The following is a 12,121-nucleotide window of genomic DNA, read 5'->3' as shown; positions in this document are numbered from 1 at the left end:
TTAGGTCTGAATCACAGTTCCCCTAAGACTGGTTCACACTGGAAGGTAAAGTGCCAGAGGCCCTGAGCATAACAGATAATTCAGGCTTTCATCAGAGCATCCTTTGAGTCAGAGTCTTCCTGCTCAGCTGTCTGATGAAACAAGATTGTCCTGTAACATAACTTCATATTTAACAACAACGTTTCCAAAGGTCTAACAACCCTGCTCCCTAACAGATGATGTTCATTACCGCAGCAAAAATCTATGTATTGCTTTCATCTAGCACCTCCTCTCTAGTCCCATTTTCTTCCACAGAAATAATGTCTGGGGATAGTTGGAGCACATGCATTAGTATGATTTATTTTCAGAAAATATATCACGCATTATGGTGATAGTAGCCAGGATAAACCTTCAGAAATTTTTTTAGATGTCAGAAATTGGACATAGTTTATGGAGAGGAGAAGTGGGAGAATGGGAGGATGGGAGAATGGATGCTTAAAAAAATAAAGAGTCTGCTGTTTCCAGTATGATATAGTTTGTGTTTCATTTTAAACTGGAGTTAATAAGAATTAACAGGAATCACTTAAGAAGTAAACATCATTACTGTTCCTGTCTTTGTAAGACTTTCCATGCCACTCCAGAGCCTGTTTGTGCTGAGGAGGGCAGGACTGCAACATAATGATGGTACGTAATTCTTCATTTATTTTTGTCTTTGATGTATTTTTCATAAATCTTAAGGACTCTGCTGCTGCATTAATTTGATTTTATTCTTGCCATGTTGATAAGCAAGGAAATGAGACCAATAGACGCCCACACTTGAGGGCAGAGCTCTCCCTGAACTGGAGTATTTCCTGCCATAGCCACTCCCTTCTTTATATGTGCCAGTGGAAAATTCTTCTAAACAAACTTTTGGGTTGTTTTTCTGATGTTGGCTTTGTTTTGTTTTGTTTTGTTTTAATTTATAGAGGTAGTATTTCAATCTTTAGCAGGCCCTTTACCACCAAACAGACATGTAATTTAAGGGTCTGCTTCAGCTACTGTTCTTTTAAACAAAACTTCTCACATGTGGTTGACAGGCTATCTTAATCCTTGGTTTGTAGGTATAACCTTCCATCTCAGTTTGTTAAGCCAGCAAGCAGCTTTTGACCTGGCTTCCCTTCTTTGTTGGAGGTAGGCGTTACAGTAACATGATACAGCAACTACATTTTTAAAAACAAAATCCAAGGTCAGATGGCTGTCACCCAAGGTCAGAACGAAAGAGATTCAAATGCTGCTTGACCACCAAGGAAGAAAACCTAAGGGTTAAATGTTCAAATTACACAAACCTTGGCAGGAGGGATTTTATTGTTCTTGTTCTGTTTTCATAGGGAGCACCAAATATTTCTGTGAGAACTGAACTTCTCCTATCTTTTAGAGCACGTTGCTTATATTTTTGATAGAGAAATCAGTTGGAATCTTCAGCCACCCAAACCTAAATTAGCAGTTTATCTTCAATTTGTCTCATTTTTGAGTCTGCAGACTGAACTTTAACACATGCAGTCAGTCAGTGCAACAAGAAACACAAAACAAGCCAGCAAGGATCTCTTGAGGTCATTGAAGAAAAAACTCTTTGCAAGAAGCTTGCCAAGAAATCAACACCACCAGAAGAAAAGAAGAAGCACAGCTAAGTGCTGCCACAAATAGCCTAGCAGAGCGACGTATATAGACCCCAGGAGCCCCCATAAATAAAAATTAATTTTAACTAGGATTTTGCTTAATCTTTGCAGGTAACATGTAACCTGTATATAAGGTGGGGAGGCAGTTAAAAATTTGGAGACTAACTAAAGCTTTTTGTTCTACCAGCACAAGCTAGAAAACAAGCAGGCTGGAAACACAGTAGAAAGCAGTAGAAAGTGTCAAGAGCATGATAAACCAAAGCAAGTTTCTACAAGCACTTGCCAGAAGACAGGGAGCAAGGACCCTAAATGAGTTGCTTTGGCCTGGGGAGAGAAAGGGTGAGATAGAATGATTCAGTGCTTTTCTTCCAGACACAGTCCCCACAGCTAAGCGGAAGCAGTTTGGATCCTGCCCTCCTGGATGATGGATGGTCCCCCAGCAGCAGGATGGCTTGCCTGAGGCCAGGCAGTCTGTGCCACTAAATGGGAGGCAATCTGTTGAATGGGGTGAGAACAAATAGATATAACTCTCTTGCAATGAAAAGAGGTAATTGAAAGGAGACATGGGAGAAATCCATTCAGTTTGATATAGTGACTATTCACTATTCTTCACAGAATGGGAAGTAAGGGACACAGGTGGCATAACCAAGCCCCAGGTTTAGAAGGAAAGAAAAAGTAGCCCTTTGTCCCCAGTTCATGGAGTGACACCGTAGAACTTGTTGCCACGGGATGGTGGGGCTGCCACCAGAGTTCAAAAAGACATCAAACCAATGCAGAGAGAATAGGGCACACTGACATGGATGCTTCACCTAAACTGGTGATTTTCAAAAGATAGAAAAATGTGAAAATTATTTGTGGTTTTACTTTCCCCGTCACTCCACTGTCGTTCCCTGCTACTTTCTGCTGGAGCACATAATTCAGGCTGATAATGTTCTTTCATACAACCCAATATAACAGGTTTCATGCATTCATGTCTACCTTATTTACCAACTAAAATCCCAACTTCATTATTTCCCTGTATAAGTAGAAACTACTCCAAATATCTAAATAACTACAAAACACTGCTGGTTGGTTTGCATTACTTACAAACTCTGATCTCAGGAATTCTGGATCATGGAGGATGTAAGATTTTAAGGTCGGGGAAACTGGCAAACCTAGAAAGTAGCAGCCAGTAAGAAGATGCATAACAACAAAAATATAACCATGTGCCGTGAACAACAAATTTCTTTCTGGCCCCAACTAGTGATCAGTTTATGCTTGCAGTTTATGCAGTAACTACTAGAGTAACTACAGTAACTAATTCTAGAAATTTTAAAGTATTTGATGTAAGTCAAAAAACCATCCTAGTATGTGAACTACTGCAGAGTGTCCAAAATTCAATTTTTCAACCATGGAGCTTTCCCATTGTCTAATGAAATTGAATTATCCTCATTTTGAGAGAAAAATAAATGCACAGTCCAGTTGAAATACTTTATTAAGATTCTTTTGGGTTTTTTTTGTTGCTGCTGTTCTGTTGTTTTTTAAAGATGTGCAAAGACATTGTTTCAGAACAACTGGTCTACAAACCCACGGGAGTCACAAGTGCAATGGAAATCTTCCATAGGTTCTCACTATAATGAAGAGGACATAGAATATGCAAGGTAGGAAGCAAGATGAGGAATCTTCAGATGTGGACTATTCACAGATTTTTACCTGAAGTTGTTTTTCCTTCTAGTAACAAAATGAAGAGTTGGGGTTTTTTTTGTTATAACTTAATCACCAGAAAAGATTAGGCATGTTATTTAAAAGTGCAGTCTGATAGGCTATTTTGGGAATCTGCCAGTATCTAGTCTATAAACAAATCTGGTGTGCTCAAAAGCTTTAAAAGGGAATTTTTACTCTCAATGCATTCAGTCAGTTAGAGCCCAGGAAGCGCATATCTTAGAGGGAAAAGAAGGAAGTAATATCTTTCCAACAGATCCTGACCTGTGTCTACATATTTTCAGGGTATTGTAAGAAGCTGCCCTTACAAAGCCAAATACTGACCTTTTAATCTCCCACAACTTCCCAGGAGGAAAAGAGCTTCTCTCTGCTTTAATAATGGTCAGAGCTGTCACTCTCCCCCGCAAAAGGAACAAGCACAGCAAAAGAAACAAGCAAACATTCTCTGGTTCCATGAGTGCCTTATATTTGAATTCCCTGTTCCTGCGATGTGTCCATAAACAAATCCCTGGCAGAAGCAGATACAAGGAGTGGGTCTGGCAGTGTGGGATTTTGACTTACATGTGCTGTGAAGCGTTGGGGTAGAGCTCTGAGAACTGCGGTGCAGAGTCCTCGGGGCCATGGGGTGCAGCGTGGCTGATGACCATCATTATGGGCCTATGGGGATATATCCTCTTAGACATTCTGAAGTAATTAATGCTCTCATTAGTGATTAGGTCTGTGAAGTAGTCCTGGAACATACGATTAACACAAAGCAAAAGTTACAAAGTGCATGATTAATTAGATCACATACTATCATGTTATTATGTTATTTTTCAAGTCCTCATTAAAGCTCAGACCAGGAAGTAAAAACATACCATCAAAGAGATGTATGATTCGAGGGAGCACAGGGAGACTGAGCAGTAATTACTTTCTTAAGCAGGCAATGCCACATAAAATGAGATAGTATTTTGCAAATTAGATACAACAGAAAGTATTAAGAAAATTTAATTACCAGATTTGGTAATATAATGCTAAGTAACATTCAAAATGACAGGCTGTACTGACAAAGATGTGTTTCTTAAATTTCATTGATAAAAGACTTCACAAGGTAATGGCTCCCAAATAACATTGAATCTTAATCTGGTTTTATGTTTACGTAAACCGTTGTTGCACACTCTTTGTTCAGACCATACTTTTGCATATGTACAAAGTGGAAGATAGCTACAACAGGCAACAGATTGCAAAAAATCTTAATCAAAGAAATTGCAAATGAGAATGCAGGGAGCAGTTGAATTCCTGAGGGCTCTGTTCCTTTAATTGTGCAACTTTAAGCAGCGCAGCTGCTGAGATTAAGGTTGTGACTTGCTAATAAACTGGCTTAACCCACAGCTAAGGTGGCAAATGGAAGCCTACAAGGAAAAGGGAGGAAATGGGACTAAGAAAAAAGATGAAAACTTAAATTAAACCACCTGCCACCTTGGAGTATTCACTGTTGGCCTGGAGGTCTAGCTGGAGCTTCATTGAGAAAGTGCTGAGACAATGTTTGTAATTTCAAGCACTTCCAGGCATGACTAATCTTATGTTGTGCATTCGAGACCCCGAACAGCTGCAAAAGCAGAGCCTGAGGGACAAGGTCTGTGTCGCATGTCAGTGCTAGGACAAGCCAGCCAGCTGTGACCTCCTCGCTCACCTGCCCCTGTCCCCTGCCCCTTTCTGCAGCACAGCAACATGCACAGTAGCCCTGGCTGATACAAGCCCTGCAAGCATGTGGATAAGATAGTGAGGGATGCTTTAGTTTCCAAAGTGGATAATGGGTGTGAGACACCAGGGCTGTGATAATTTCTGGGTTTGTGGCCTGTTTGAGTGAAATGCCTGTATGACTGCTCTCCCAAAGCATCTCCCTGTTTCCCTGTTTATTCTAGCTACATACGCAGGGTGTGTAAGGAATGTATAACTAACCAGTATTCTATATTTTATTTTTTTTCACTCTGTACAAATATGTAATCAGTATAATGTAATTTCTGTGGATGGGAAAATCAGAAACAGGCGTCACTAGCTTCCAATAAAAACTCATTACATGGGTCAGAAACCACAGCTGCAACATCTGTATCATCTTCCTTAAGCTACAATTTGAGGAAATTCCAGATTGCTTTCTGCAGGCTGGACTGTCTGAGATCTGCCTTTCTAAGCCTTTCCAAGAAACTTCATGGCAGTGGGCAGGTCACCTTGGCATACTTTCCACACTTTGTCAAGAGCACAAACAAGCTCTGAACTTTTCCAACGGCCGTGTTCTTGCCCTTATCTACCCTCGTACTCATATCCGGAGTCTGAGACCACAGGCATACAGCCTTTCTTTGGTGTGCACTCTATAATAAAAAACAACATTAACCAAGGCTCTTCTGTGGGTAAAAACTGACAACACTCAGCAAACTTTAAAGTGCAGCAGCTCAAGAGGCACAATTCTTTTGGGGGAAGGCCTTTATTTACTGTTTGCTTCTGCCACCAAAACATCACATTCTGTCAGGGAGAGGGAGGAAGGGAGGGGAGGAGGGAGGGAGGAATCACCAGGCTCCCCTGAAGAGCCTTGGGAACATTTTTCTGTGGAGTAATTAATATTCTCAGGTGGCAATTGATCTGCAATGCTCTGGAGAGAAAATAACATCTCAATTTCGTCGCTTGTAGTTGGTTAATTAATTAATTATCTGAAAGTTATTTTTATATGGATTAATCATGTGGAATTTATGTGTCTGGAAAATACCTTTGCATAATCAAATCCGTGCTTCTCTTTGTTACCATTGCGAGAAATGGTGTAATTATAGAAGCGAGAGTTCTTCACTAATCCAACCCACTCTCTCCACCCAGGAGGGATGTAGCTGCCATTGTATTCATTGAGGTATTTCCCAAAAAAAGCTGTGAAGCAAAAAAAAAAAAGAACACACACACGCATGAGGCTTTGCAATCCAAGTCTTTTAGTCTGAGTCAAAAGAACGTATGAATGAAGAGAAAATGTGTTAGAATGAGTCAGAGTCGCTTTACCAAAAATCTTCTTTTTATAGCTTAGAGGGTTTTGGAAATAAAATAAGTTATTTCCAGAGTTTTATGACAGTTGAAAGCCTTCGTGACTCTATGTTTTATTCTTAATCTTTTGGAACCTAGTGTTCATGTGAAATATTTTCAGGGCTTCTTTTAGAAAGAGTATGTTCTTCTTGGTTTCCACTTGAATATGAAATAAAAACTCAATGCCCAAAGGAAACATCTGAGAAACACCTTGTGCTTTTAAGCAAGTCCTGTGATGTTTCAGAGCTTGGCTTCTGACTTTTTGAAAGTTCATGATTGCTATCCTGGCTACACTTGCTGGTTTGATAAAAGGTCTGGGAAGTACAGATCTCCATCCCATTAGGACATGTTCAGGTAGACCAAGAAGGGATTCCCACCCTGCTTTGCTTCCACATCATCTCTAAGGCAAAACTTACAAAGAGACAAAGGCTTGGAGGTCAAAATCCTCTACCTGGCCTGCCAAACTCCATGTTTGTTTTCCTATTAGCCCAAGGTTACAAGTCAGAACCCACTCAGACAGAGTCAGAACCCAGCCTTTGCCAGAGGTTTATAGGTGCTCCTACAATTCCTGAAGGGGAAAAAAAAGCAGTCTCACAATGCAGTGGCTCCCAGCTATCTGGGAGTTGTGGATTGCCTATTGCAAAGATACACAGACACCAAAAGCCAGCCAGCTGCCCTTGGAAGGGATCATTAATGCAGACATGGACCCTAGCAAATGCTTCTAGGGAGAGAGAGGTATGAGAGATCTCTAGCTGCTTGTGTATGGTCTGTGACCTGGATAGAATTGTCAGTTTGGATGGATCCATCCTGCTTCTCCACTGCCTGGGAACTGCAGTAACAGAACATCTGATTAGGTCTGCAATGTGAGCTTTTTGGGATTTAGTATCTCCAGTTCAGTCCCAGCAAGCTACTGGGGTGTCTCAGTATCTTCTCTGCTTCCTTTTTAATTTTCTTGAGGTTTAGAAGCCACTGGAAGGTGACCTGTGCCAACAGTTCTGCTGCCTGTGTCCCCAGCTGTCTGCACACAGGGTATTCCTGGTGCTCACAAAATCAGATACCGCTGAGGAGGAGGGAATGACAGAGACCTCTCCCTTTCCAGGGACAGAGCTCTTCTGGGTGATAGCTGTGTCCCTCCCTCACTCCTACAGTGCCCAGCCTCTGTCCTTGCTGCCAGCCCCAGCTCAGCAGTCAGGCTTGTCTGCAAAGAGCTGCTGCCAAGAGATGCTGTCCCTCAGCTGGGCAGAGGGACATACCTTGAATCCCTGTACTTGTTTCCTATTAGGAAATGAAATCACATTGGAAAACCTCACATCTAACCTAGACACATTTAATCTAACCAAAAAAAGCACATTTGTGGAAGGGCTTAAATAATTTAGATCTGATTGATGTGGGCATGGTGAACTTTTGGGAAAACTGGTGGAAAAATCAAAATGTTCATAATTAAGAGTTGTCTGAGGCAACATAAATATGATGCAATTCAATCAGGGAACTGCCAAATGCCAAATGTAACCAGAGATTACAGTAATATATAATGTTACTGTCCTATACCACGTGGAATGTGACATATAAACAAGTCCCACAGACACTAGACCAGGCTTCCAGCTCTTCTTCCCGCAGCCACCAAGAAAGCAATTCAACCTGTCTGCTTTTTTATCCTGAGGCCTACCAGAAATGAAGAGCTGTGGGGTGAAGAGGGTGACAGTGGGCAGGGAATACATGCCCAGCACTGTTGTCTCCTGCAATGGAAACCATGCCTCTCATAAAGCAGCCAAACTGGTTTAAACTCTCAGTCAGATGTCATGGGAAAGCATATGGGTAAAGGCTGAAATACTGTGAGAAGGGAAGCCAAGGAAAGAGGAGAAGGGGAAGTCAAGTCAGAGAGAGACAACAGTGAAGAAAAGTATGGGAGAGTGATGTAACTGAGAGAGAGGAAGCATTGTAGAGCCAAGCAAAACCCAGGACAGTCTGTGGTTACAGGGGAAATCTGAGGTCAGCCCTTCCGAGTGCCATCCCAGGTCTACCAGCAGCTGCTGTGTGATTTTGGGGAACCTCTCTGTGCTGTGCTTATCAGTAAAGGGTTCTACTGCCAACCGGTCTCTCACAAACATCAGAGGCTTTCAAATTGTGAAACTGAAGTTACAACAATTTATCATATGGGATGGCTTGATTGCCTCATCTATTATAAGATTGACTCACTCAGAGACCTGGCCTCTGCTATTTACAGTCTTGCCAAACTTTAATCATTAGTGGTGATAGTTTCCATGCTATCTGACTCAGGCTGTATTTTGCTCTATGGAATCTTTTAGCCAAACATTTCAGTAATTTCCAAGAAAAAGACTAGGGAAAAAGAAATGGGTTCACCCATTTAAAAATAATTGTCAAACTTTTCTCTGAGAAGGTCTAGTGTCTGTGGGTTTTGATACAGGGCCTTTTTAAATAACAGAGGTGGCTATGAAAATCTGTCTCAAAATGACCAAGCTCAGAAAAACTATAGCACCCAGATGATTACTCCACCTTCTTACTTTAACATCACAACAGCACAATGGAGTGTTCCGTTATGGATTTGAGCATGTTCCCAGAATTTAATTTTTGGCATTAAACCAAAAAGCCAACAACTTCTCTCATTCCTTCTTACTGTCTCTTTGGTATTCATTACCTGAGAGAAAGCCACCAGCATAAAATGAAATGACCTGTGGGATAAGGATGAGAATAGATAAACTGAATCTGGAAAAGAAAGGATGGCTTGGAGCTGGGGAGGGTCAATTCATCTTGGAATTTCCTTGCTTTAGATTACTTAATTTTCTAACTTCAATAATGCTTTGTTAGGCACCTTTTGGCCCATCGAACCCCACATTTCAGTGCATGTTATGAGACTTCGGATTGACAGCCTGAACCATTCACCTTTGTGTTGGCAATGATTTAGTATGTTATCATAAAAATAATCTCAGTGCTGTCAAGTTGTAAGCAGCTCCATGAGTGACAGTTTGCAGAAATAGATGTTTGCCCCTGTTGCTGTGTAAAGCAGTTCCCATGTCAAATGTGCAGCAAAGCCCTGAATACTAGAAGAAACAGTGGCTATGATAGGATCATATCTGCCAAAAGGCTTTAACCAAAATGGTTTATTGGTCATAAGCTCAAGAGGATATGAGTAATTAGACAGATGAAGGGAAAGCCATTTTCATTACTGAAATGCAAGTGTTCAGTCCTTGCACCATGTGGTCTTTTGAGTACTACTGCGAATAGGACAGCAGTTAGTGTCTGGCCCTTCACTCTGAATGAAGACAAGTGCTAGAGTAAAAGAAAAGCACAGGAATGTTCATGGGACCAAATAACAATCAGCAAGTAATCATCATGGATGCCCTAATTTTTTTTGTTTAACCAGAGAATTGCTAACAAGAAAAGCACTATGGAATATGTCACAGAACTGCCCAGGAACTGACACTGTGATGTGCAGATGTCTTTGCTGGGTCTTCACATGGTTGACTTGTAGAGTCAACCCCCATCTTTAACTCAGCTATAGCCCAACGCTTGCTGAATTGCCCAAGTCCGAGAACCAACTGGGAAACCTCAGCTTCAGAAGCTTCTTGTACTCAGTAGTTTGGGTTTAGGACAGGTTTAGGAAGCCATTTCTGCTTGTAATTAGTAAAATGGAGATTATGACTCAGTGGGTAAAAGCCTCATTAAAAAGTAATGCCATTTCAAGGGACATCTTTTCATTATCATGTGTAATGGCCCCCATAGGGATAACAGGAAAGATAAATGCTTACTTTTGCATTTTAATAAGACAATTTTTATCTGCATTCTGGCAGTTTTGCTAACTGTTCCCAGGGCAAATTGTTATTTTCTAATCACACGTAGTGTAGCTTAGAATATCAGAATAATTGTATTCTCTATTAGCATCTTCAATTATGTTTATGCAAACAACAACACATGGCATAGTGAACAGTTTTACAGATATCTGTGTCTCTGGAGGGGCTGCAGAATATACATGTCTGGTACCTGACACGAACAGATGCCTTAAGACAGGGCTGTGTTTTCCCTTTCACAATTAGCTAATGATTTCTGTACTGGACTGAGATATCCAGGGGGTTGCACAGGGTGCAAGACAAATATAATTTGATCCAGGGGATCTCTAGTACTTACAGCTGAGTGTGATTAAAATTCTCGTAATTCCCAGGACTTCTTTTCCCAGCACTTTTTACAAGCAATTATGACTAATGTTTACAGTATTACACAATAGAGTTAGTCCTCTAACTCCTGTCAGCATTACTGCACAGGTGAACATCAACTAGTGAGATATCCTGCACTTCCATGGATCAAAGGACATATATTACATTCTACGTCCTTTCTATTTGTTGAGGCTTATGGGAACGTTTCCAAGTTAAAATAAACGCAAACCTTTAAAAAGCCACACTGCAGAAAGGTTTAGTCACCGTGACCCAGACAAGAGCTTTAAGTAGACAGCCCACTTCCTTTAGCAAAGTCAGGAAACCATTTACAGGAGTTGCAAGGCACTGTTTACATGACATTTCAGGACTCAAATGCAGTGATTCTATGCTTCTGTGGACAGAGCTCAGCACAACTTCAGTTTCTGAATCATTCCAGTGAATTCCTCCTTGCTTTCTTCCCATTATGCAAGCCATAGATTCAAACCATAAAAGTTCGATTTTCCCCTTCTGCTGAAAAATTGCAGAGGATTAGCGTATCACATCACTGAAGTGCAGAAAGCCAGCTCAGTATGCCAGCACCGCCTAGGAAATGAAATAACCATTGTCCCAAAAAGTACAGGGAGGAAACTGAGGCACCAAGAGGTTAATGTTCAGCTAGACCTAAGTCATGCAGGAAGCCTGTGGCATTGCCAAGAATATAATTCAGATTTCACGGTTCCCAGTCTTGTAACTTAAACGTGGTAGAAAACCTCAGGTTTTCTACTTTTTCTCCAGCTTTGTGGGTCTTTCCCAGTTGCTGCCAGGTTTACCCTCGCAACCAAGAAGATCATTAAGGATTTTATAAGTCAGCAGTTGCAAAAGGCATTAGCCTATAACTTGATATAGCAATTGTTAGCCTGGGTGATGTCTTTAACAAAGCCTGTATTATGGGCCAAGCTGGTAGCACTTTCCAATATTGATGTTGTCTGACACTTCTCATTATAAGATCCTGTTTTCAGCTGCTTATAACTCCCTTATTCTTGGACTTAAATTTTCCACACTGGATGCCTGCCTCAGGCTGAATTTTTTGAAACTTTTTAGCCCAAACAGTAGCCATCTTTGAGAACCGCAGTAATGGAAAAGGAATTAGGCTAAACATCTGAAAAAAATTATGTGAGATTTCACTTGATAGCACTTACATGCTCTGCATCAAGAGCAGGAACTCTGTGAAAGGCATGATGGAGTCTCTGTCAAGGAGGCACCTATTAGAATCCTTTGAATAAAACCCTGCAATTGGCATGTGCTGGAGATCTGGACACCTCAGGACATTTATTCCCTGTCCACCTGTGAGTGGTGTCAGTAGGTGGGAGAAAGTTGATTGAAGTGTAGAGGGCAGGAGGTAACCTGATAAGGACAAGCAGTCTGGGAAATGCCAGGAAATCCAGCAAAGGAGGTGAGGGGAGAGAAGAAGCACTGGGAGCTTGGGGGACCAGGACTGGAAATGTCAAACAAGAAATGGGGCAATGAGTGCAGAAAGGAGAAAGAAGCTGATTGACAAGAGGGTAGGAGAAGCAATTTGCTGGTCAGGCTGGAAAAGGA

The 12,121-nt window shown here is 41.2% G+C and overlaps 1 protein-coding gene across 10 annotated transcripts in view; it reads right to left on the bottom strand.

Annotated features, from left to right (window-relative positions):
- SULF1 (sulfatase 1) overlaps nt 1–12,121 on the bottom strand; it is a 186,040-nt gene that overhangs the window by 39,855 nt on the left and 134,064 nt on the right. For all 10 annotated transcript variants that reach the window (XM_033080115.1, XM_033080149.1, XM_033080131.1 and 7 more), the window contains 2 exons: nt 6,076–6,227; nt 3,897–4,066 (listed from right to left, as the gene is read on the bottom strand). In XM_033080115.1, coding sequence (XP_032936006.1) covers nt 3,897–4,066; nt 6,076–6,227 — 322 coding nt within the window. The remainder of the gene's footprint in view (nt 1–3,896; nt 4,067–6,075; nt 6,228–12,121) is intronic.

Source organism: Catharus ustulatus, chromosome 1 (assembly GCF_009819885.2).
Source record: "Catharus ustulatus isolate bCatUst1 chromosome 1, bCatUst1.pri.v2, whole genome shotgun sequence".
NCBI classification, from domain to species: Eukaryota; Metazoa; Chordata; class Aves; order Passeriformes; family Turdidae; genus Catharus; species Catharus ustulatus.
Note: the sequence above shows the minus strand (reverse complement) of the source record. Positions and strands in the feature narration are given on the sequence as shown.